The 24,598-nt window shown below is 49.2% G+C and overlaps 2 protein-coding genes across 3 annotated transcripts in view; one reads left to right on the forward strand and one right to left on the reverse strand.

Moving 5' to 3' along the window:
• Positions 1 to 6,438: 6,438 nt before the first annotated feature.
• On the reverse strand, positions 6,439 to 15,455 carry Spmip8 (sperm microtubule inner protein 8). Its single transcript, NM_201655.1, has 8 exons — positions 15,274 to 15,455; positions 13,672 to 13,896; positions 8,512 to 8,573; positions 8,111 to 8,285; positions 7,720 to 7,781; positions 7,549 to 7,613; positions 7,310 to 7,342; positions 6,439 to 6,609 (listed from the first exon to the last, which is right to left on the reverse strand). Exons 2-8 carry the CDS (start codon positions 13,892 to 13,894, stop codon positions 6,579 to 6,581), a joined length of 651 nt encoding a protein of 216 aa, NP_970617.1. The 5' UTR covers positions 13,895 to 13,896; positions 15,274 to 15,455; the 3' UTR covers positions 6,439 to 6,578.
• Positions 15,456 to 19,659: 4,204 nt separating this feature from the next.
• Positions 19,660 to 24,598, forward strand: part of Cngb1 (cyclic nucleotide gated channel subunit beta 1) — a 65,906-nt gene continuing 60,967 nt past the window's right edge. For both annotated transcript variants that reach the window (NM_031809.2, NM_001389260.1), the window contains 2 exon segments: positions 19,660 to 19,709; positions 22,786 to 23,006. In NM_031809.2, coding sequence (NP_113997.2) covers positions 22,794 to 23,006 — 213 coding nt within the window. In that variant the 5' untranslated portion in view covers positions 19,660 to 19,709; positions 22,786 to 22,793.

The raw sequence follows: 24,598 nt of genomic DNA on the forward strand, positions 1-24,598 counted from the left end.
TGCCTGCTTGCAGCTGCAGTGCAGCAAGCCTGCCACCTGCTCCCCCTAGGAGTCAGGACCAAAGGGCTCTTCTGGGCAGGTGAAGGGTGCGCATGTTCAGTACTCTTAGCACAGCCTGGCCATGGGAAGAGCCAAACTACTATGGCCAGACCCTAATTCCAGTAACTTCTTCCCAACGACAGGACTTGCTTTCTGAGGACCTGCTGCGCCCTTATCTGTAGGGAACTTGAATTCTACCTGTAATCAGGTGCCTCTCTGCCCCAGGTACAGGGGATGCCAACCCAGTTCTCCCAAATCTCTCAGCCTAGTTAGAAAGCAGATGGCTTGGGAAGAAGTAGGTAGGGTTCCTCCTCAAGTTGCTTTTTTTGGGGGGGGAGGGGGGAAAGGCAAGCTTTGTGACAGTTCTGGGGACTTAGAATGTAGACCAGAGCTACCATCCTCTGACTTCCCAGCTAGGACAGATGTGCCCCAACCCCAGGTTTCCAATAGTTAGATATGTAGGATAGGAGTCTGCAGGCAAGGTCCGCTTGGAGACTGGGGGCCCAGTCAGGGTGGTGAAGCAGAAACATTCCATGACACCCTCAGGTCAGCTAGTGCAGTCCACAGGGAAAGAGACGTAAGCAGCCTGCGTGCTAAGGGCAGTCCTGAGTCTGTGGAAGCTCCTCCTGCCTGTGAGTGGTTCTAAGCGGGGGAATGAATGTGCCCATGCTGGAGCTGTTGTGGAACTGGAGGATGGTTAGTCCCTCTACCCCTAGCTTCATCCCTGAGTTGGGGAGGAAGGAAGACCAAGCCCATGATTTCCCCAGCAGATATAAACAGGTCCCTTCCTACACTGTGTGAACCAAAGTGTCTGGGGATCAGAGTCCATAGGCTTGTCTCAGCCCTGCCTGAGGCCAAATAAAGTCCTGGGTGCCCAGGGTGAGGAATGGCCTCTTACCCCACAGAGCCCTTAGGCCCTAAGGATCTTCTGCTGCCAAAACAACCTGCTGTCCTTTGAGCTGGAGTCCCTAGGCCTCTGGCTCCTCCCAGCCTGCTTCTATAGTAAATATGGGTACCCAAGGATAGAGAAGCCCAGTAGGCAGCATTCTGGGTAGGTACATGGTCACCCACCATCACTGGATGGCCAGAGCCACCTCGAGAGCCTGGAGGACCTTTGTTATCACAGTCATTGTGTTGAACCCAGCGATGACCATTGCCCCTTTTAGCCCCCCTCCCTCCCAATGAGTCTTGGAAGAAGACTGACCACCCAAGTCAAGGGCCAGATGTGTAGGAGGATACTCCCTCACCTCATCTTAAAAGGCCCAGCTGGCCACATCCGTCTGCTCTGTGTGCCCAGGTTCTCTCCTGTGTCCACAGAGACTAAGGTTAGCACTTCTCTCGGGTTGACTCTTGGTCACAAAGCCTCAAAAAACTGGAACTCAGGCTTATAACAGTCTAGCCCTAACTGCTAGTTTTTTCCTTCCATTTTTGCATTCTAAAAGCTGTTTGTTATACTACTCATAACATTGTATAGCTTAATTTCATGTCATTTTGGATCATATATGAGAGTTTGGAATTTTTAAAGAATGACTCCACTTTAGGCAGCCACTTTTGATGTTAATATACAGTGAGTTCGATGTGTGCTCTAGAAGTAAAGACATTGACCGGTGCAGCCCACAGCTCTTCCACTCGTTCTTTGCAGAGGGCATGATGGGAGGTGCAGAGGCCGAGAGTTATGCAGACCAAAGGAGCAGGTTGCGGCTAGGCTTGAATCCTGAGCTTTGAGGCTTCTGGCTATGTAAGCTTGGACTAGTCACTTAACCTCTTTGGGACACAGTTGCCATATCTGTCAGAAAACAAATTGGAAGGTTACTTTGTCCCACTGTTGTGAGAGCTGCATGGAGTCATCATTGAGGCTCTGAGGGGGAAGCTATGGTTAAGCTGACAGGAGCCAATGCAGCATACTTCACCCCTCCTGATTAAGATTCAACCCTAGCCCTGAGGGAGCTGGAACATGAGAGACCAGCAGCTCATGAAAGGCCAGAAGCTGGAGATGGCAAAAAAAAAAAAAAAAAAAAAAAAAACGTTTATTCAGGTGCTCCTTGGAACAGTAGTGGCCCCACCTAGCCTAATTGGCTCACACTCCTCATTCTCAGTCTGCCCTACAGTGAGCTCTCTGTAGACTGAGCCTGGGGCCTTTACCTTAGTCTTTGCACATATTCCTACTGTAATCCATCCTTGTCCTTAACCACAGCTCACATGCTTCCATTCTCAAAGGCCAGAGTGGGGCTGGAGAGGAGAAATCTCAGCCTGGCGTCTGAAAGCCCAGGGTACCTTGTCCTAGATAGGAATAGAAAGTTCAAAGGACATGGAACTACCCATATTACAACTGTTCTTAAAACTGACCACACCCCTTCTTTTCCCATCCCCTTTGTGACCCCTAGGAAGCCAAGAGGTTCCTTCCTCTCGGCTTCCAACACTCAGCAGCCGACAGCAAGGGGCCTTTGTGTCTGTGCCAGGCTTAAGGTCCAGTTTATTTTCTAGTTGTGTGGCAAAGACAAAACTCTGCTTATTGGGCAGGATAGGCCCGAATAGTCCTTTGTCTAGGTCATTTCGAGGCTCAGGGATTCTCTCAGCCACACAGGTGAAGACAGGCAGTGTGGCCAGGACTGTCCCTGACCAGTCCCATCTGGCCAGGGGAATCCAGGTAAAAGCGCTCCCCCTGCCCCAGCTGGTGGTCGGCTTCCTCACAGATCTCAGTTACTTTTGCCCACCTTGCCAAGCAGACAGGCAGGGCCTGCACCTTCCAGCACTGCCGTGAAAGGTCATCTCCACCCGTGTCTCCTTCCTGCCCCATAACCCTGCTCTTCCTCCAGAGCACACCTCCGTGCCATCCTGGACTTCTCACTGCAGGAATTCCCCCCAAACTCACAGCCTGACTCTTGTGACAAGGCCTGCATCCCATCCTCAAGAAAGTGTTTTTGTCCCTGAGCAGTCACACACAGGAAGAGCATTGGCTGCTATCGGTCTACATTTCCAAAGGTCTCTGTTGTAGTATCCTGTAAAAGTCAGTCTGTGGAGGAGGCAGGAGTCTCCCTCTTCACCATGTCCCCACCCCACCCTGGCTCTACAGTGCATTTGCTTTTTCCATGACCATAACCGAGCGCCTGCTGTTTGCCAGGCAAAAAGCAAGAACTTCACATGAGAGAATTAAAAGGGGTTTAGATCGGTCTCCAGCTCCGAAAAAAAAGAACCAAAAAAAAAAAAAAGGGGGGGGTTTAGAATCGAGAAGTAGAGTAGGAGCTCAGTGCAGTGCCCGCTGCTCAAGCATGAGGCCTCGAGTTTGGATACCCAGCACCTTCATGGCCATGTGATTATGTAACCCCAGACTGATAGTGGGAGAAACACAGGTCGGGGGATGACAAGACAGACAGACATTCCTGGTGCTCCTACCAGTCAGTCTAACCGTTTGGTGAATACTGGGTTCAGTGAGAGGACCCTGTGACAATGAGATGAGTGACTGAAGACACCAGATGTTGACTTTAGCTTGTGTGTGTGTGTGTGTGTGTGTGCGCGTGCGTGCATGCCTGTGTGTGTGTGTGTTTTCGAGCGTGTGTGTGCGCGTGCACGAGCACCCACAGGCAAACACACAGACACACAGTAAAAACGGCCATCGACATCTGGGACATGTAATTTCCACCCCATCTCAGCTTGAGCCTTATTTCTGAGCCTGCCCTTCTGCCAGCCCCAGACCCTGGGCTAGGATGCATGTTCTCCATGTTGCTATGTAATAAACACTACTGCCATTTTATAGTAGAAATTTCATTCTGTCTAGATAGATCTGCATCCCTGAACCTCAGTTACAGGAGGCAAAAGGAGCTGGCAAGTAAGCCTACTGGCCACAGATGTAAGTCCCCAAAACAGCCAAGGTCCCTGTACGTGTGGTCTTTGGGAAGAATGGGGAGAAGGGAGCATTTGCCACTGGGTAGAAAGGGGTGGAAGGATGGCTTTGAACAAAGTTAGGGAAACAAGAGGCTGAGGATAGACAAGCAAGGAGAAATAATGGGGTCTGTGGTAAAGGCCAGGGAACTGTGTTCAGGTCCAGAAGGCCTGAGAGTCATGCTGGCTGTACTATCCCAAGGGTACGACCACAGAGAAGATTTCAGATGGGATCTGTTCATGCTGAGCCACAAACCTCTGAAGATACAGCGGAGGTCGTGGCTGCTGTGACGCAGTGGCCACCACTAGCACATCTGAGAGCATTCCTGTGTCTGTTTCCCAGGCTAGGCAAACTCCTGGGGCATCAGTCACGCTCAACCTCCATGTTGTCCGGGACTTACAATGTATGCCACTAATCTTGACTTCTTAGTTTTCTGACGGGAGCTCTCTTCCTTCTGAGTACTAGTCTCGGGTCTCCAGCCCCAGGAAGACCCTCTGCTTTTCTCTCCACCCTTGGCTTGCTCCTCAGCAGGGAAGAAGTAGATCACAGTCTCACTGCCTTCAGTTCCCAGCTTTGCCAGTCACCAGCTGTGTAGTCTCAGGCCAATCACCACCTCCTCTAGCCTAGGTAGTTGGTTTTATGTGGGTGAATGTTTTGCCTGGATGTATGTATGTACACCACCTGTGTGCCTGGTGCCCCTGCAGTCAGAAGAAAGTGCCACACCCCTAGGAACTGGAGTTAAGATGGGTTAGAGCCTCCATGTGGGTGCTGAGAACTGAACCTGGTTCTCTGGAAAAGCAGCCGGCACTCAACCTCTGAGCCAGCTCTTCATCCCCGAGTCCGTTTATTTAACCGGCTATAAAATGGATTTAAAACGACTTACCTCACCAGGCCTGTGAAACATTTAAAAACTTAATAAAAATTCTACACTTAATTGTTTTTGCTTATGCTTTCTACTCCCTTTAGTCTTAGACAGTTTCTGTTTCTTGTATTTATAAAGTTGGTATTAAATATATAGCCAGTGGACAAGAACCTTACTGCTGTGGGCTGGCCCCTGTAGGGTCCTAGACTAGAGGAGCGTACTTTGTGGTTTAAAGTGGTTTGGCCTGCCTACCTGTTTTTCCCACTGGACTCAAAACACTAATAAAGCAGGGGTGACCTGTGTCACCTGAGCATTCAGCAGAACACTGGCCCAGGCAATGGCCTCAAAGCTGGGCTACATTATAAAGTGAACTTTCTTGTTCATACTGGGTCACAGAAGCAGGCCCAGAAAAAATAAAAAATCCTGGTCACTCGGTTCCCCCTTGCACCATCATCTGTTCACTAGTGCCCCTCTGACCATTCTCACCCAAGACAGGCATCCTCTGGGAACCTTAGGCAGGTCCATTTCTTCTTTGTCATTTGGAATGAAGCACTAACAGCCCTGGGGTCTCTGCCATTGGCTTCCCAGAGTTGTCCAATGAGTTTTCGTGAAGGAATCTGGGTTTATCTTTCCCGGGCTTCCTGCCCTGTTAGCAGAATTTCAAATAGCAGATAATAGGTTCTGACCTGTGAGGCCATTTTTCTCTCAATCCCTTTCTTCTGAGACATTAGCCTTGGGCATGCAGCAGCTGCGCACTGGTTTCAGGGAGGAAAGGGGTGAATGGTGAGCGAACTTGGCCCTGTGGATGCTAACTCCACTGAGATGAAAACATGGGGGCTTTTCTCTGAAGACGCAGGGCCGTGTAAACATATGACTTTGACCATATTCTCAGGTTTGGGGATGTGGGAAGTTCCAGGAACAGAAATCCCCTGCTGAGTTCTTGGGCACTGTGGCTATTTGTTCCCATGAGGACCTCTCCCTGCAGTCTGCCCTCTGGCAGGGTGGAGTATAGAAGACTCAAGAGCTACAGATGCCCCCGTCACTGGAGCTCCCCTGCACCTAGGCCATCAATCACGTCCACCATCACCAGAGGGGCTTAGGCCTAGGGTGTATGCTGAGGGAAAGACGAGGGCCTGTCCCACTACTCGAGTAGAGCAGATGGCCTTCTGTGTAGGCAGTGAATTTCATAGCAGTGCCTTGAGGAGCCCAGCATGTTCTCAAGCACCTCCTCCCAGTTTATATTTGGAAGTATGCTTCACAGGGACCAGAGGGCATAAACCTAACCTACCCACTTCCCATCAGGGACAGCCCAAAGCACACCAGTATATGTAAGGGGTGCAGGGAGGTATCATGGGTCTCTTCTCTCCTCTCAGTGCTCAAACTCAGGTGGAGGCTATGGATTCAGGATCTTGGTTAGGAGTTGCAAGCAATGGACAAGAAAGAGCATTAGGGAAACCAGAATCCCAGCCTGTCCCTGTGCCTCCACCCCAGCTAGACTTGAGGCTTAGGTCCTGATACTCTGCCCTTACACACCCTCTCTCCATTTCCCAGGAGTTAGTAAAAAACAGGCAAGGGTAATATGCTATCATCTGTGGTCCTGAGCCTTCTCCAGACTTCCCCTTCACTCCGCCGCCACTGCCACCACCACAGAGACATCTTCGGAAGCATTAGGTTTATTTCTTGAACTGAACTCCTGGGGAGAAGATGACTGGTGCCACCACATGTGCTCTGTCTGGTTAGGGGCCTTGAGGTGGCACAGTCCAGCCATAGAAGGATCAGCCTTCCTGCCCACACAGATTAATGCCAGGGAGTCAGATAGTTGATGCGACTGTAAAGAGAAAGAGAGGTGAGATGGGGACTCCAAGGTACTGTAAAGAGAAATCAAGTTTTTCTTCCCTAGCTCCATCCTCCACTCCAAAGCCTCAGGGATCTGAAAACAGTCTTCATCCAGTCTATGTGCCCACAACCTTCAATGGTTCCCTACTTCCTCTTGTATATTTTTGGCTATTCTCTTCACCTCTAATTAGCTCATACTGTTTCCCACTGACTCCCGTCTTTAATGGCTTCATAGGTTTTCAGTCACGTATGAATCTACACTGCATCACACAGTTACAAAACCCAGAGTTGGGGTTGGGGATTTAGCTCAGTGGCCTAGCAAGCGCAAGGCCCTGGGTTCGGTCCCCAGCCCCGAAAAAAAAAAAAAAAAAAAAAAAAAAAAACCAGAGTTTTCCTGTGTATGGGCTGGGGAAAGCAGCCCCAGTGCCAGTGGGAGGGGTCACACAACAGAGTTTGGCATGGCTGAGAGGTACCTCAGAGTCTCTCAGCACTTGCACCTTATCATCGGAACCTTTAACCCAGAGTGATTCTAATGAGGGCTCTACCTTTCAGTGGGAAGCAGGCGGCAGGCCGTTCCTTCTCCACCCTGCCAGGTAACCCCTAGCCTGAGCCCACTAAGCTTGCTGAGCAACCTCAAGGCACTCATATTAGGGGGCGTGGCCTGCTGCGACCAGGGCGGGGCCTTTCTCTACCTGTAGTGGGAGCCAAAGCGCCGGAACGAGTTCCTGCGGAAGAACAGAGAAGAGCCTTTCTGAATGCTGGCTCTCGGAGCGTGGAGATGCCAGCTTCTGGCGCGGTAACTGCTTCATGCACCGGCTGACAGGCGTCGGTTCGGGAGGAATTCAGTATCTGCCCTACAGCTACGATCCCTTATCCCTTTCCCTTGCTCGGGTATCAAGGTCCCGAAAGGGTCTTGCATATTGTCACTTACAGCGTGTTGAAAGGCAGGGGCTTCTGTCCATAGCGGTCCAGGCTGGGGTTCTGGTTGAGGCAGTACTGGAGTGGGCCAAAGGAATTTGAACCCGTAAGACTGAGGGGTGCGGATCCCAGCAGCCGGTCCCTCCCAGCCATCCGGGCCCGGTCTGTTTGCATCTTTCCCTACCCGCCAGTTCTGGGTCAGCTCCGGCTTCAAGTACCGCACCGCGTAGCCACTGAAACCCTCCACTGTGGAGAGAGCCTACCTTGGGAACCTAGATCAAACCCGACCTACCCTCGTCTAAACCCCGCCTCTGCACAGAATCCCCTCCCCTCCCGAGAGCTGCTTGGCTCTCAGCCCCAGCCCTAGTGGCTTCCCTGACCTTGAGTTACCTCAGCGTTCCCCCCACCCCCACCTCGTCCGCACCCTCACCTCCCTCACCACCCCTTCCCAGTCCCGGTGCCCGTGTGTTCCAGGTTCTTGGTCTATGGACCTCATTCCCCGCTTTAGATGCGCCACCAAATGGCGGGGAGGTCTGCCTCCTCTTAAGAGCATCCTTTGCAGTTGGTAGACTGACCCCTTCTGTTGGCACAAGGCAGCTTGAACTCTCCGGACTTGGACACGAATTGAGACCAATCTTCGATGGCGCGTGTGAAGCAGGGCCAGTCGGCCCGTTGGATGCCTGGCACGATGGGAATCATCTTTCCGTCACGGTACTTGTGACAGAGCTTCTGGCCGGTTGCCGTGAAGTCCTATGGAATGTCGAGCCATAATGGCAGATGCAAGATCCCAGAAGGCTTCCTAAGCCTGACCTGATATTAGTTAGACCCATTGGACTGAGGATGCAGGAAACAAGGGCTTGGGTTGGGTGGGGGTGAGAGTTCCAGGTAGGCAGCTGGGGATATACTCAGGAGGTAGATAGAGCCTTGGACCAGAGGAGTTTGGGCTGGGCCAGGGCTGAGGACAAAGGACACTCACCAGGCAATGCAGGGGTTTGTTGGGGACCCCTAGGAGAGTGAAGTGGGCCTCGTTGAAATCATCTGTTGAAAGAAGGTAAAAGTGTCCATTCAGGAGCCCTTAGGACAGGGTCACTCTAGAGACTTGGACCAAACTATACACCTTAAGAGAAAAAAATGTTTTTCCAGGAGTGGCGGCACATGCCTTTACACCCAGCACTCAGGAGATAAAGATAGAACTCTGTGATTTCAAGCCCACCAGTCTACCTGTCAAGTTCCAGGGCAACCAGGGCTACAGGGTGAGATTCCATCTCAAAGGGAAAAAAAGTTCGTTTTTAAATATTTAAAATTAAAAACGATATCTCTTACAATAAAGAAAACTCTATATAGTATGGTGCCCATGGGGAGTGGCACTTTTAGGAGGTGTGGCAATGTTGGAGTAGGTGTGGCCTTGATGCCTTCACCTGGACATGGAGGATGTATGTCACTGTTGGGGTGGGCTTTGAGGTCCTATGCTCAAACCCTTCCCAGAGTAGAAGAGAGAGTCTCCTCCTGGCTGCCTGCAGAAGCCAGTCTTCTGATTGCCTTCAGATCAAGATGTAGAACACCATGTCTGCCTGCACACTGCCAGGCTTCCCCCCATGATGATAATGGACTAAACCACTGAACCTGTAAGCCAATTAAATGTTGTCCTTTATAAGAGTTGCCTTGGTCATGGTGTCTCTTCACAGCGATGAAACCCTAAGACAGATTGATATGGAAACTTAGAAATACTAGAAGAAAATGTGAACAAATTCCTCTATAAACCTGGGACAGGACTTTTAATTCCCATAAAAAGCCAAAAACTGAAAGAAAAAGACCAATGACTTTGAGTAAAAGGTATGTGTTTGCTGACCCCGATGACCTGAGTTTGGTATCTGCTACCCACATGATGGGAGAACTGACTCCTCAGACCTTCAAGAATGAACTGTGGGGGTTGGGGATTTAACTCAGTGGTAGAGTGCTTGCCTAGCAAACCCAAGGCCCTGGGTTCGGTCCCCAGCTCTGAAAAAAAGAAAAAAAAAAAAAAGAATGAACTGTGAGCTGTCAGCACATGCATACGGGCAAAGGTTGTACATGCATTTATGTGTGAATAAATAAAAAAAGTAAGCACCAAAGGAATTAAAAGGGGGAAATACTTCTACTGATTTTACAGCTGTGGCGATTTCCTTAATGTTGGAGGGGCCCCTACAAATCGAGACAAAAAAAAGAAAAAAAAAAGAAAAAAGAAAAGAAACATGGATAAACCATATGTTTAAGTAGTTTAAATACTAGAAATGCATTTGACTTCATGAGTCCTAAACAAAGGAAAAGACACCTAGTTTCTTTCACAAGATGGATGCACATTTGAGCTACAGTAAGGTATCTCACCTTTATTCGGCTAGAGTGGGGACAATGTAAAAGTTAGTCCAGCTTTAAGAGACAGGCCCCTCATCATACATCACCAGAGACTGTATAAATCAACTGGAGCCTATAGACTGCAGTCCAGTAAATATCACTTATCATAATTATGAACATCCACATGTCCTTTGATCCCACAGTCTAGCAGTGCACAAATGATGTTAGAAGGTGACCTATTTTCATGTTTGGAACAGCAAAATAATGTGTCAGTCATTAAACCAAATACACCCGACTACATCTGCACTAGGAAACTGCTGAGAATTACTCAAGAGTGGGGTATGGTGGTGCCCAGCTGGAATTCTAGTGCCTGAAGCCAAAGCAGGAGGATTGTGAGTTTGAGACCGGCATGAGCTGTATACTGGGACTTGGTCTCAATAATCTAAGGGTTGGGATACATCGTGCAACACTAGGGAACTTGTCTAGCAGGTGTAAGACTGTCTTCAATCCCCAGAACAACAACAAAAAAGAATTAATTCGAGTCCATATAAATTTAGAATCTCTAAATCTCAAGACTGTTGGAGACCAAGAAGAGTTTAACCCTCAAGTCACCACCGTAACTTAATTGCCAAAGTTAGCAGTATAAACACCAAAGAATCAGGTCACCTGTGAAGTACTGACTGGATAATCAGGCCTTTAGATCCAGCTTTTGTTTAACAAGGTAACCGCGGAAACAACTGCTGAAACTCCCTGCCTGGGACAGTCTACGACGCTGCTGTTTGGACCCCTGTAAAAAGTCAACAGTACATCTTTCCCAGGGTCTGGTCGGGTAGGCAGATGGAACTAGAAGATAGCAGGTCGAGTGAGGTCACCAAGGCCCAGAAAGAGGACTGTCACACGTTCTCCCTCATCTCAGGTTTCCAACTTGAGGTCTGTGCATGTGAGTACATAACCCGGAGTAACTGCAGAAACCAGGGGGATGAAGAGAGACCACAGGGTGGAGGGGAGCAAGAGAGAAGGAGATGGCAGGGTACAAGAGATGAGAAGGAGGAAGTGGGAAAAATGGAGAAACATGGAGGTGGAGAAAGGTGAATGCAGAAGGGGGAGGGAGGGGTTATAAGGTAACAATAGGATGCCTGAAAAGTCATAAGGAATCATACTATGGTTTACTTACATAAAATAATGCCTATAACACATGCAAATCTCTATATCTATCTATATATTTGTGAAATGAAAATTTCCACAAGTCTACAATGCTCCCCCAACCCAGGTGTCATAACCATCTTAAACAAACAAACAAAACCCAACACCAGACACAAAAGGCCCTAGTCTAAGCTCTTGGTCAAGGTTGTCCATTATAGGTTATAGTGTTGCCCCTGCTTGCCTGCCAGAGGTGGCTGTGACCAAAGACCCTATGCACTCTGGACCCTTGACCCAGACAGACCTGAGCAGGATCTGACCTGAAGGCCTCCTCCACGAGGATTAGCTTTCATGATACCTTCTGGCAAAGTTTCCAAAGGAGGAAAACAGTTAACAGTTCCACCCAGCCATGAAACCTATGAACCACAACAGTGACCGACAGGGCGTGAGAACCCTAAGGGTGGAATAGCGGCATGAGTGCCTTGGCGGTAACCAACAGCTCTCTAAGTGAACCTAAGAGCTACTCGACAAAAGAGAGATATCGCGCCTGGTTGGGAACTAAGCAACTATATATAGCACAACTCTTGCACCCAAGGCTCAGGAGTCATGGTGGAAGTGGGGTGGGGGTGAGGCAGAAAGAGCCCAAAAGCCAGGGGAACAGAAAGTTTGCTCTGAGGTTGTTCATATTAGAAATCTCACAGAAGCTACACCTATGAGCTCTCACCAACACGGCTGCCTATACATGGTCCGAACAAGGATGAGACCAATAGACATCTAACATGGAAATGGAAGCAGGGAAGGTCACAAGACTTCAACCAGAGACAAAGAACTGCGGGCAACTAAGGGATGCTGGGAGAAGAGGAAACCGTCTCCTCCGGGGAAGAGCACACCAGTTGGTTATCCGATCCCAAGTGGTCAGACCCGAAAACATTACCTGTGAGTACCAGCAAACAGGCTGAGCACATTGTATTTAGGAATGTATGTACGTGTGTGTGTATGTATATATGTATGTATCGTGTATGTAGCAACAATTAAAAGAGAGGCCATGAGTTTTAGAGAGAACGTAGGATTTGGAGAGAGAAAAGTGAAGGGGAAAATGATGTAATTGTAACCTTAAATTACAAAAAGTCTACAGTACAGGATGAAATGGAAATGGGTGGAAAGTTGTTTCAGGCTAATAAGGCTCTAGACTTAATAATTTACACATAATCCTAGAATCCATCCCCTTTCCATCCGTAAGCTATACAAGACATATTTGGAGACTCCAGGGGAGATTTTAAGGTGTGCTGGTTATTAGGATACTGTGGAATTGTTTACCACAAACGACCACCGGATGTCGGCGCCATCTTTAGCCGCTCCCTACATGGAATTATTATTAACTCTTATTATTATTAATTATTATTAACTCTTTTAGATAGGACAACAGTATCATGCCATGTAGGATAGGGTGGGGACTACCTGGCAAAGTTTTGCTTGCACACATGTGTGAACACGAGGGAAAGAAAGAGAAAGAAAGGAAAAGAAGAAGGAGGGAGAGTAAAGGGTAAGGGAGAGAGAAAGCTGGGGAAAGGGGAGAGAAAGAGATGGCATGAGAATGCAACCAGGCAGGCTGAGGGGTGGGCAGAGGGGGAGGGTGTTCACGGCAACACCCTTCAAACTTTTCTGCTTGAAAATCTCCTAGTGTACAGTCAAGGGACACACGGATGTGTGTCTGTATTGAGTGCGGTGGTGTGGGCCACCAGTCCCCACTCCTCCGGAGGTTGAATAGGAAGGCTAACTTAAGCCCAGGAGTCGAAGGTCAGCCAGGACAACATAGCAAATCACTGTCTCAGAGAAAGGATGCAGGAGAGATAGTCAGTTATTAAGGCTCTTGCTGTGTAGACATGAGGACCCAAGGTCTGGTCCCAGAAACTACATAAAGAGCTGGAGAGAGAGACAGACAGACAGACAGAGAGAGAGGGAGAGAGAGAGAGAGAGAGAGAGAGAGAGAGAGAGAACACACACTTGCCACCCTAGTGTGGGAAGAAGGCAGGAGGATCCTAGGGTTTGCTGGCCAGTCAGTCGGCCATACTTGGTAAACCCCAGGCCAGTAAGAGAGACACTGTCTCCAAAACCATGGTGAACAGCACCTGAAGAGCAACACGCAAGGTTACTCTTTGAACTCTTATGTGCACACGAGCACACACGTGTACACGCACCACTTGAACCCTCCTCCACGACATAAGACTAGGCTAGGCATAGGCTACATACTGAGACAGGAGGAGCACAGTTTAAGGATAGCCTGGGCTACATGTTGAAACAGTGGGGGAGACACCTGCAGCTAAAGAAACCTTATTTTGTTAAACCCAGAAGGAATAAAAGAACACCAAGGCCCACAACAGCAGCAGAGGGCCTGTTGATCGTCACACAGTGGCAAGCACCTGCCCTTCATAGTCCTCACGTAGTCTAGGGAGGCAGGCTCTGTCCCTGTCCCCATTTCTCTGCTCAGGAACTAGAGGCCGGACCTTGGAGGAGCTTTCTGGAAGGAAACATCTGGACTGGCCTTTCTCATCCCTTTACCCGCTGCTCGTTCCCATCGTTCCTTCCAAGACCTCCATTTTGCCAGCCACCCTTGCTCCAAAGGCAAACTGGAGACCCTTAGGTGTTGCCGGCGACATGCCCCGACCTTTGGTGTAGTAAGTGGAAGACTGGCAGTGTTCATCCGAGAGGCAGCCCTTGACGGAGTCCATGTCCATGCGCCGAAGGGAAGGCAGGCCGGGGTGGTAGAGCTGATGCTTCACCCCGGCGAGTGGGCGACGCACTCGCTCCAGAGGGATGAGGATGGCTGGGGAAGCATACAGGTGGGCAGAGCACTCGTCCCAAGGCACCAGGTCTATGATGCGGGCCATCCCTGGGGAAGAGAGGAGCTGAGTCAGAGGCCCTTCCGGATAGGCACATGTTCTTGGCCTATGTCGGTTTAACTATTTATCAAACATTTATTGAGTATCTTCTGTGTGCTCAGTGAGTTTTTCCAAAGCTCCACATGGGGCAGCAGGAATATCCAAACAAAAGATCTATGTGTGCTTGGTGTGTGTACACACGTACACACACAGAACCATACACACACACACAGAACCACACACACACACAACCATACACACACACACACACACACACACACACACGCACACACACACACACACACACACGCACACACACACCCCAGTGCTCTGAGGGAGGTCAGCACAGTGTGTGTGGATCTGAGAGGGCTGGATCTGGGGCACCCCAGGAACTGTCTAAATGAGGTGAAACCTAAGTATTGAACAGGAAAAAGGCCAAAGTAAAGCTACTTAGACCATAGCTTAGAATGCTGTGTGGCTTATGACGCTAGGTAGCCAACTCTGGATTTGCTTAGACTATATTTAGCATTTGCCCCAAATATTATAGACAGGTGAGACTTTTAAAGAAAGGGGGGGAAATCTGACAAATCTGAATTAGAAAAAAAATGATGGATGGTTACTCAGTACCTCTCTTTAAAAAAGCAGATATTCCCTGGAGCCCCCCCTCTTTAGTCATTTACGTCTTAGAACTTGTCCACTCTACAAGAAACAGAGATGGGGTGGGTAGGCAGGAAAGAGGCTCTCCACACGGAATGTAGCTGGGCTTTGCTACTTTGTGTGTCCATCTTCCTTCCACCTTTCCCCCACCCTACTAGATAGGAGAGAGAAGGGAGGGAGGGGAGAGAGGAAGGGAAGGAGATCGCCGAACCTAATTTCTTCTTGTTTGTTTTTTAATCACGACTACTAAACAAACCACAACCAATCCCATCCCCCACCCCACCCCCACCCCCCATCCCCCACCCCCCACCCCCGCTCCCAAACAACCAACCACAACCCAATGACCCTCCGGGGCCCTAGCGTTTATATACCCTCTGGAAAGTTCCCAGAATTCCAAAGTCACACAATCGCAGAAACCCTCTGCAGCTGGCAGGATTATGCCCCTGCCAGAGTACGAGGCAAATTATGATTCAGACAGTTCAAGGCTGCCCTGTATTCACACACCTGGTATTAAAACGAAAGCGCACTCTTAAAAAGTATTTCTGCTTTTTTTTTTTTTAAAAGAAACAAAAATTCCAAAATTCTCACTATAATGAAGGATCAGGAAGGGACAAGGTGATAAAGTGGAAGCGTTGTCTCGGGGCTGACATTCTGTGAGGAAGGGCAGAGCAGAGGAACACAGAGAGAAAGGGAGAGAGAATACCCTGCGGCCTTCTACCCATAGCCACTACCTGGTCTGCAGGGCACAGGCCCAAGTGCACAGGCAGGTAAGAACCAGCTACTCTTCTACTGCTCTACTGCTCGGTGGGCAGAAGAAGGGATGTGGATGTGCCTTCCCGGCAACTGCAGGATATGGGGCATCACAGACAATGCCCCCTGCAACCTGATTGTGAGGACGAAGCTCATGGTAACCCTGGGCAACACAGGCTGCCAGGATCCGTAGGCACTGGACATCCATTTCCTGAAGCCTGGGGTCTTCATGGCCACTACACAAGCCAGGCATCTTGAAAAATGTCAGAACTGGGGCTGTATAGGGGGGACCTGGCCACAGTGGAGTAGGGACGGTGCTGGGTCCACCCCAGCCTGTTTCACTGTTTGGCTAGTGGCACAAGCTACAGTCATCTGAGAGGAGGGAACCCTGACTGAGAAATGCCTCAGTTAGATCAGCTGTAGGCAAGCCTGCAGGGCATTTTCTTAATTAGTGATCGATAGGGAGGGCCCAGCCCATTGTGGGTGGTGCCATCCCTGAGCTGGGGGTCCTGGGTTTTATAAGAAAGCAGACTGAGCAAGCCATGGGAAGCAAGCCAGTGAGCAGCACCCCTCCATGGCCTCTGCATCAGCTCCTGCCTCCAGGATCCTGCCCTGTGTGAGTTCCTGTCCTGACTTCTGTCCTGATGAGCAGTGATGTGGAAGTGTAAGCCAAATAAACCCTTCCTTTCTCAACTTGCGTTGGTCACGGTGTTTCATCACAGCAATAGTAACCCTAACGAGGACAGTGGCTCTGAACTGGTGACTACTGCCTCTCTCTGGACCTAAGAGTACTGTTTGTGTTAGGCAGAGACCCTAGGCTCTGCAACAGGGCTGCCCGGGAGCCTGGAGGGGCCCCTGTCCCCACGAATCTCAGGGAAGACGTGCCATGCTGTCTTTGGTCTTTGGGGGTGGAGATTAGCCAGGCTCTGGGGTCAGGGCAGGGATCAGGCAGAGTGGTAGCCTCAGCAGGCCAGGGATTAGCAGGTGATACTACACCCCACCCCCTTTCTGCCCTCCCTCACTACAGGGGCCGGGGGAAGGACTGCAGCCTCCTCCCACCCCTCCAGGAAAGCCAGTCTATGGGTATCCTGGCCCAGAATCCCAAAGCCCTGGGAACTGAGTGAGACATCCCAAGATTTGGAATCCTGGGGCTGCCTATTATTTTGCATATATTGGCATGTGATTTGCATATATCTGCATAAATGTTAAACCTATCATTCAGAATTTCCTGCTGTTAGAGTCCTGTAAGATTTGGTGCTGCTCCTCTATTAAGGACCCAGAAAGCAACCCAAGTTCTTAAAGAAACTTGCCCAGTGCTGATCCTACCCCCAACCCATGGTCCAACTCTTTTGTTTTATTTTTATGTGTTTTTCAAGACAGAGTTTCTCTGTAGAGCCCTGACTGTCTTGGAACTTACTTTGTAGACCAGGCTAGCCTTGAACTCAGAGATCCACCTTGCCTCTGCCTCCTGTGTGCTGATCTAAAAAAGGCACGTGCCATTACTGTCTGGCAAGGTCCAACTCTTTTTAAAGTTGGAAGACAGCTGAGCTTAGTGGTATATACCTTTAGCCACTGTGAGTCCAAGGCCAGCCTGGTCTACACAGTTAGTTTCAGGTCAGCCAGGACTACATCAAGTGACCTTGTTGCAAAAAACAAAACAAAACAAAACAAAACAAAACAAAAAACCAAAAAAACAAAAATCAAATTAAAAAGATACAGAAAGTATATAAATATATATGATTTAGTAAGTTATAAATTGATTTATATCCACCTACCCCAACCCCACTCCCATAACTGCTATTCGGGTCCAGACACAGGGTACTAGCTTTGCTAAAGAATTTAGTGGGAAGAGGCAAGGAGGTAGCACCTGGGGGCCGCCTTTTACGCTCCCCACATGGCGTGCAGGGGCACAGCAGCCTCTGCCACGTTGAATACACTGCCATGTGCCGCTTTCTGGGATCCCTACAGAAGTTGCCTCTTGGGGTCTTTAACACAGGTGCCAGCAAAATTCACACTGCTCTGGTCTGTCCCTTGTTCCCGCTGCCCTGTGCCTGTCCTGTTGACAGCAGCAGGAGGGTATGCGGGGCACCAGTCCAGACTTGCTAGTCACTGGCAGTTGAGTCTGCAGTCGTTGATACCCCGGCAAGGGAAGCTTCCTTGCCCACAGCAGCCAGCGGCAGCAGCACAGATTCCAAACCTGACCTCCAGTGGCAGCAAGGACCACAGACTTCAGCACACCCTGCAGTGGAGGCCACAGATACCAACATGGCCTCCAGCTCCAGCATGAAGCATGGACATCTGCATGGCCTCCGGAGGCAGCATGAACCGGGGGCATCAACGGGGCCTCCAACAGTCACATGGACCACAAGCACTGTCATGCCCTACTGCAGCGGCATAGATCACCGACACTCGCATGACCTCCCCCAGCAGCACAGACCACAAATATCAACATGGCCTCCAGTTGATACAAACTACAACATCCACATGGCCTGTGACAAGTACGTTTATGCCAACCGAGTTTATTAAGAAACAGTATCTCGGGCTGGAGAGACGGCTCAGAGGTTAAGAGCACTGGTTGCTTTTCCAGAGGTCCTGCTGAGTCCCAGCGTCAGGGCTGGAGAACAAGGGCACACTCTTGTTCCCAGCAACCACATGGCAGCTCACAACCATCTGCAATGAGATCTGGTGCCCTCTTCTGGTGTGCAAACATACATGCAGACAAAACACTATATGTAAATAAATCTTTTTTTTTTTTTTTAAAGAGTTTAGTTGTATCTTAAAAGGTAGAATTTGAAAAAAGCAGGCTGGCCTCCTAGCACTCCAGAGGCTGAGTTCTAATCTAGCTATGGCTACATGGTGTTTGACCCTGCGTTGTATAGGACTATATCTGGCCCAACAGCTGCCGTCCTGGGTAGTTCTGCTGTGCCGACTCAAAAAAGATCATCCTAGCAGGGCTTGTTGATAGTTAACATCCCCTGAGGGGTAAAGAGAGTCACAAGATTCTCACCCGTGTGTATGCAGCTGCTCCCTACCACCTGTCATATGCAAGCATGTACTCTTGGAGGGACTAAGACATGGGAAGACACACCCTGGGGGGGGCAGCAATGCAGCTCCTTCTATCCAACTCTAAAAGGTCTTCATCCTTCCTGGGTAAAGCCTTCCAGGTGTGGACTCTTACGGGAGGAGCTCCACTCCAGAAATAACCCCTTACCTGTGCTTTGTAAGTAAGTCTGATGAACTCTTTGGTCCCCTAGGGTGAACTCTGGTGGGATTGTACCTGGAATTGCCATTGGGACCGTGGGAGAAGAGGAGTAGAAGTTGTTTATGTTTCCTCCAGGGAAGGGGTTTTAGCAACATCCTGTCTCTGGAAAAACCCAGACAAGACAAAGAAATTTACAATCTGATTGCTTCCTAGGAAGAGCCTACCCTGGAAACATAGAAGTCAACGTGTGCCGTGAAGACTTGCACGCAGAGCACTTGCAGAGCATTGTGGTTTACAGTCAAAGGCGGAGACAAGCTTGGTGCCCATGGCCAGGAGTTGGAAACAAACCGTGGAGTGTCTGTCTCACACAGACATCACCACCTACTGGGAACGAGTACTTCCCAGAGACCGCCTCTTCTATTGCTTGGATCTTCTATGGCAGCGGTGAACAGTACATTTCTGTTGCCTGTAAATCACTTGGTTCAAGGTGTTGTATTACAGCACCCCAGATGCAGTAGGACAGTGGGTTTTGGTGGAAACCCTAAACTACTTTCATTCAATCCAGTCACTGTGTAGTTGCTGGGAACAAAAGCATGTCCCAGCCCTAATGCTGGGACTCCGTGGGATCTCTGGAAAAGTCTCTGAGCCCAAGATACTGTTTCTTAATAAACGTGCTTGGCATAAGATATACTTCTCCTGGCCCTGTGGTTCTGTTTCTCTGGAGCCACTGATAAACACAGATTTTGGCTAAAGGCCTTGTCCTGGGCCAGCATAATGTTTAAGCTGTTAATCACTGCTACAGAGTTCCCGCTCAGCGCCCGAATGGGGCAGGAGAGGAGGACACACTCTTGTCCCCCAGACTGAGCTGATGGGCTCTGGTCACCTTGAGGAGGTTCCCAGAACCACACATGTATCCTGGCTAGATTGGTTGTCCTGCAGCCTTTGTCACAGCGCATAGAAAGCCAGACCCTGGGGCAGGTTCCCTAGTAACTCATAGAGCCCTAAACCTGTGTCTAGGACCCTGCTGAACCCTTGAGGGGTTGCTGCTGGCTCCTCTAGGCACCAGACATCTTTCTACCCTGCCCCCCCGCTTCTGCATATCCTAATCCTTTGCACCCGACTCATCTAGTGCCAATTAATCCTGGCTGGGTCTGAGAGGCCAGCTGCTGGGGCATTGAGAAGACAATTCCTGGCTAGCCGCTGACATCTGAACAGGTAACTCAAAATGAAGTGGGGGCTCGATGGGACTCCTTGGGGGATCCCCAAGCTCAGCTTTTAGCAGGGCATTTAGGTGATGAAATAGAGCAGACAGGAGAGCTATGGTGCCTGGTCCCCACACTCTAACCTGTGGCTTAGACTTTCGTATTTCCAGCACAGCCTGAGAAATGTGGATTCAACACTCTCAGCAGGTTTGGGGGAACCTAGGAATCTGTATTTTTTCCAGCTCCTCGAGAAGAGTCTCAGAATCTGAGGTGTCCAACCCTGCAGATTCCTGGGTTCAACTTCCAGGTTCTCTTCCTTCAAAGTGGGAGGGCGGCGAGATAGGTCTCCAAATTCCATCAAGGAAAACCAGGCCTGGGAAGTTGTTCCCCTAGGTAACCTCCAGACAGTTCAAAAATCCAGGCTAGGACCGTTGCCCACTACAGCAGAAGTAAGAGAAGGCAGTCAGGCCCAAGGGTAGATCTCAGAGTACAGTCATCTTGGCCAGAGTCACCTTAGGCAAGCCTGTTGGATAGCCCTCTCACGGGGAGTAGGGGGCAGGCAAGATTGTCAGGAGAATGAGTGTTATCAAGGGGATGTGGAAGTCAGGTCCAGAGAAGGGTTTTCTTCAGGTCTGGTTCTCAGAACTACTGGGAGCTGGCCAGGATCTATGTGTCCTGTCATTCCAAATGTGTGACCTTGGGAAGAAGTCATTGTGTCCACATCCCGAAACCAGCAGAGAACTAGAAGAACCCATTGGTTGTGCCTGGCCCCGGTTACTTTTCTGTAGGCTGATCTGCCTCTGAAGCTTAAGCTCTGTCCCCATAGAGGCTGTTCTGGGAGAAGCTGAGCGAGAGCTGGGTCAGAGGTGAAGGTTTTGGGTCAGTCAAGCAGGCTGGCAATGGATTCTGAGAAGCTGGCTATGGGGTTACTTTTTTCTAAGAGTCCTTGAAGGGATAGACAGGGAGGCATAACGCTGGTAGGCCTGTGTCCTGGGTGGCCTTTCGTGGACCTATCTACATGTCAGCTTTGATAGTACCACAGAGCCAGGCCATCCTGCAAGAATTCAGTCCCATGGAGCTGGCTCCCCATGTGCTACTTGATAGTAATAAGGTAGCAACTGGTCATCATCAACTGTTACAGAGTCTGTCTGGTCATCATCAACTGTTACAGAGTCTAACTGGTCATCATTAACCGTGTCAGAAATCTTAACTGGTCATCATTAACTGTGACAGAAGTCTAACTGCTATTTTATTCTCAAAGCTAAAAAATGATAACTTGTTATTTATTTTTTAATTTATTTTTGAGAGAAGTCTCACTGTGTGGTTCTGCCTGGTCTGGACCTTACTGTGTAAACCATAGTAAAGTTTACAAGAATCTGCCTGCCTCTGCCTCCTGACAGCTGGCATTAAAGCACCTGGCTAATGTTACCTTAGACATTCTATCCACAAGTCACTGGCATTTCTTCTCTGTCATGGGCTTCTGCAGTACAGTATCCCATAATTGGTATTCACACTCAGTACCTGTCCCTGTAGTCATGGCCAGCCTTTATGAAGCCCTCGGCAAGGGCCAGTCACTGGCCAGCGGATGGTATCCAAACAGATAACTCAAAATGTAGTGAGGGCTTAGTCCCTGGTCTAAGAATGTTGCCTTTATGAGTTTTTATTTGATTGGTTTTGTTTGTTTTGAGATAGTGTTTCAATTGTATAGCCGGTTGGCCCAGGACTTATTTTTTTAATTAATTAATTCATTTCATGTATATGAGTACACTGTACTCAGACACCAGAAGAGGGCATCGGATCTCTCTACAGATGGTTGTGAGCCACTATGTGGTTGCTGGGATTTGAACTCAGGACCTCTGGAAGAGCAGTCAGTGCTCTTAACCACTGAGCCATCTCTCCAGCCCGGCCCAGGACTTATGATCTGACTGTGTCTTCCTCCCAAAAGCTGGGATCAAAGGCATGTGCCTCCATGCAGGGGTCTCTTAATGGCTTTTATCCTCACACTCTGCCCACAAGGCAGGCACTATTGATGCCTCTTGTTCTTTTAGTTCAGGCTAGCCTGGATTCTTCTGTCTCCACCACTCAAGCGCTGGAGTCTGAGTGGGTGCCACCACGCCTGGCCTCAGCGCTCCCACTTCGCAGACAGGCAAACAGACACACAGAGAGTCTGTGTTGTGACAGTGGTAGAGCATGGGGATCTCCTGTTCCAACAAGTGCACTTCTTTCCGGCATTTCCGCATATCACATTATGGGCTGTATTATACTTTATGGAATGCAGACCTCACCCCCGATGGACATTGAGATTCTTTTCAACAGCCAGTCTTAGATAACATTTGAAGAAATATTTTTATGTTTGTGTGCTTTATTTGAACCTCCAATAAAAACGGTCTCATCAGCTTGGAAACAGAGAAGCAAAATATGCAGAATCCATGCGATAGAATACTATTCCATAATAGAAATAAATGAATTAGCGACAAACACTTACAAAGGAATCCAAGATGCATATGCTCAGTGAACGAAGCCGTGCTCAAAGGTCACACACGATAGAGAACGTGTTATATTCTGGAATTCAGACCGCAGGGGCAAGAAGCAGACATGCATGTCTGGGTGTGTGTGTGTGTGTGTGTGTGTGTGAAAAGGGGTTATACATAATCGCAGAAACGTTTAAAACTATTTTTAATGTGTATGTGTGTGTGTGTGTTCCATGTATGTGTGGGTGCTCACAGAGGTCTCCTGTAACTGGAGTTACAGGTGCTTATGAGCTGCTTGACATGGGTGCTGTAAAATACGTATGGAAAAGCAGAATCTAGAAGAGCAGCAAGTGCTCTTAACCTCGGCACCGTTTCTCCAGCCATACGGCAGGACTATTTTTTTTTTTTTTTTTTTTTGGTTCTTTTTTTCGGAGCTGGGGAACGAACCCAGGGCCTTGCGCTTCCTAGGCAAGCGCTCTACCACTGAGCTAAATCCCCAACCCCGGCAGGACTATTTTTAAAGGCGGGGTTCAGTAAAGGGCAAGTGCAATCCCCACAAGGTAGCCATGAGTGAGGAGAGTGACTGCTCATTCAGGTTAAAGACTCTCTCGCTTACAGGTGTCAGGATGTTGGGCTGGGTCCAAAGGGTGCTGCCTCAGCCTCCGGGGACCCCCCAGAAGACTGAAGAGGGAGCAGGACCACAGCCAGAAACAGAGTCAAAGCCTGAGGCAAATCCACAACCCGAGCCAGAGGTTCAGCCGGAACCAGAGCCGGAACCGGAACCAGAGCCGGAACCGGAACCAGCACCTGAAGAGGCTGCACCAGAGGTCCAGACCCTGGTGAGGGGAGAGGGTGAGGAGGGTAGGCTGGCTTTACTGCTCAGGGACTCACCAGCTTGGGCCGCCTGATCCCCATGGGTAAAAGTAGGGGGCAGTGGGAAATGTGGTCATTGACTTAGTGCACACTTGAACGAGGCCATTCAAACCCAGAGAGTGAGCAGGTTTGCTCAAGGCTGTTTCTGTGAGAGGTCAGACAGGCTTTGTGGGCCATGCCGTGTCTCTTAGTTGCTCAGCCCCGCTCTCTGTAGCGTGAGCACAGCTGTGCAGAACGTGTAACAAACGAGCATGCCTGTGTGCAGACAAAATCCATTTATGGGGCTGAAGCAGTGGCGCAGAGGCTAAACGCATTTACTATGCAAGCATGGAGACCTGAGTTCAAATCCCCAGAACCTTTGTAAAATCTAGATGCAGTCACCCAGGCATCTTTTATTCCAGTGCTTCTCCAGGGAGTTGGAAACAAAGAGGAGAATCCATGGAGGCTCACTGGCCAGCTAGCCTGGCTAACCCACTTAAAAAGCACAGAGAAACCCTGTCTCAAAAGAAGGTGGGAGACAAGGGCTAACACCTCAGGTTGTCCTCTAAACACGTGCAGCGGTACACGTGACCAACTTCCTCAAGAACACATACACGTCAAATACAAACTTGGCACTGCGTTCATACACGCTATTTGCAAAACCAGGCAGTATGCTATAATTAGCCTGTGACCATGTTTATCAGCCTCTGGAGTCTTAGAGCAGAGACACTCTAGACTCTGGTCCATGACCCATGTATTACCAGTCCACAGACCAGGAGGTTCAGAAATAGCTCCAGAATAGAAGCACACCACTTCCCTCGGTTGGTACTCGTTTCATAGGAAAACTTTCTCAATGCAGGAAGTAGAAAATTAATTGTAAATCTTTTTTTTTTTTTTTTGAGCTGAGGACCGAACCCAGGGCCTTGCGCTTGCTAGGAAAGTGCTCTACCACTGAGATAAATCCCCAACCCCAATTGTACATCTTTTAAAATGGTATTTTTAAAAAAGATTTATTTTAAATGTTATGTATTGGGGGGGGGGTTGATGGTGTTCACATGGGTGCAGTGCCCATAGAGGCCAGAAGAGGGCACCAGATTCCTGGACAGAGCTGTGCGCTCCCTGATGGGTGCTCGGAACATGAGTCCTTCACGAGCAGTGTTCACACTCACTGAGCTGTCTCTCCAGCCCCTTAGTTCAGTTTCCAAGTGTCTTTGAACATCGGTGTTCCCAGGATGTCAACAATAGACATACTGAAGTGAGCAGGGGTTGGTAAAGAGAGCCCAGAATATATTTGTGTGTGTGTGTGTGTGTGTGTGTGTGTGTGTGTGTGTGTGTATTGTGCATGTGTGTATTGTGTGTGTATGTGTGTGTTTGTATACACACACACACACACACACACACACCAATTAATGAATAAAGAGGCCATGAATTTTAAAAAGAGCAAGAAGGAGTTTATGGAAGAGTTTGAAGGAATAAAAGCCAGGCAGTGGGAGCACACTCAGGAGGCAGAGGCAGGCAGATTTTGAGTTCAAGGCCAGGGTGTCTACAGAGTGAGTTCCAGAACAGCCAGGACTACATA

The sequence above is a fragment of the Rattus norvegicus genome, chromosome 19, assembly GCF_021556685.1.
Source record: "Rattus norvegicus strain SHRSP/BbbUtx chromosome 19, alternate assembly SHRSP_T2T, whole genome shotgun sequence".
NCBI classification, from domain to species: Eukaryota; Metazoa; Chordata; class Mammalia; order Rodentia; family Muridae; genus Rattus; species Rattus norvegicus.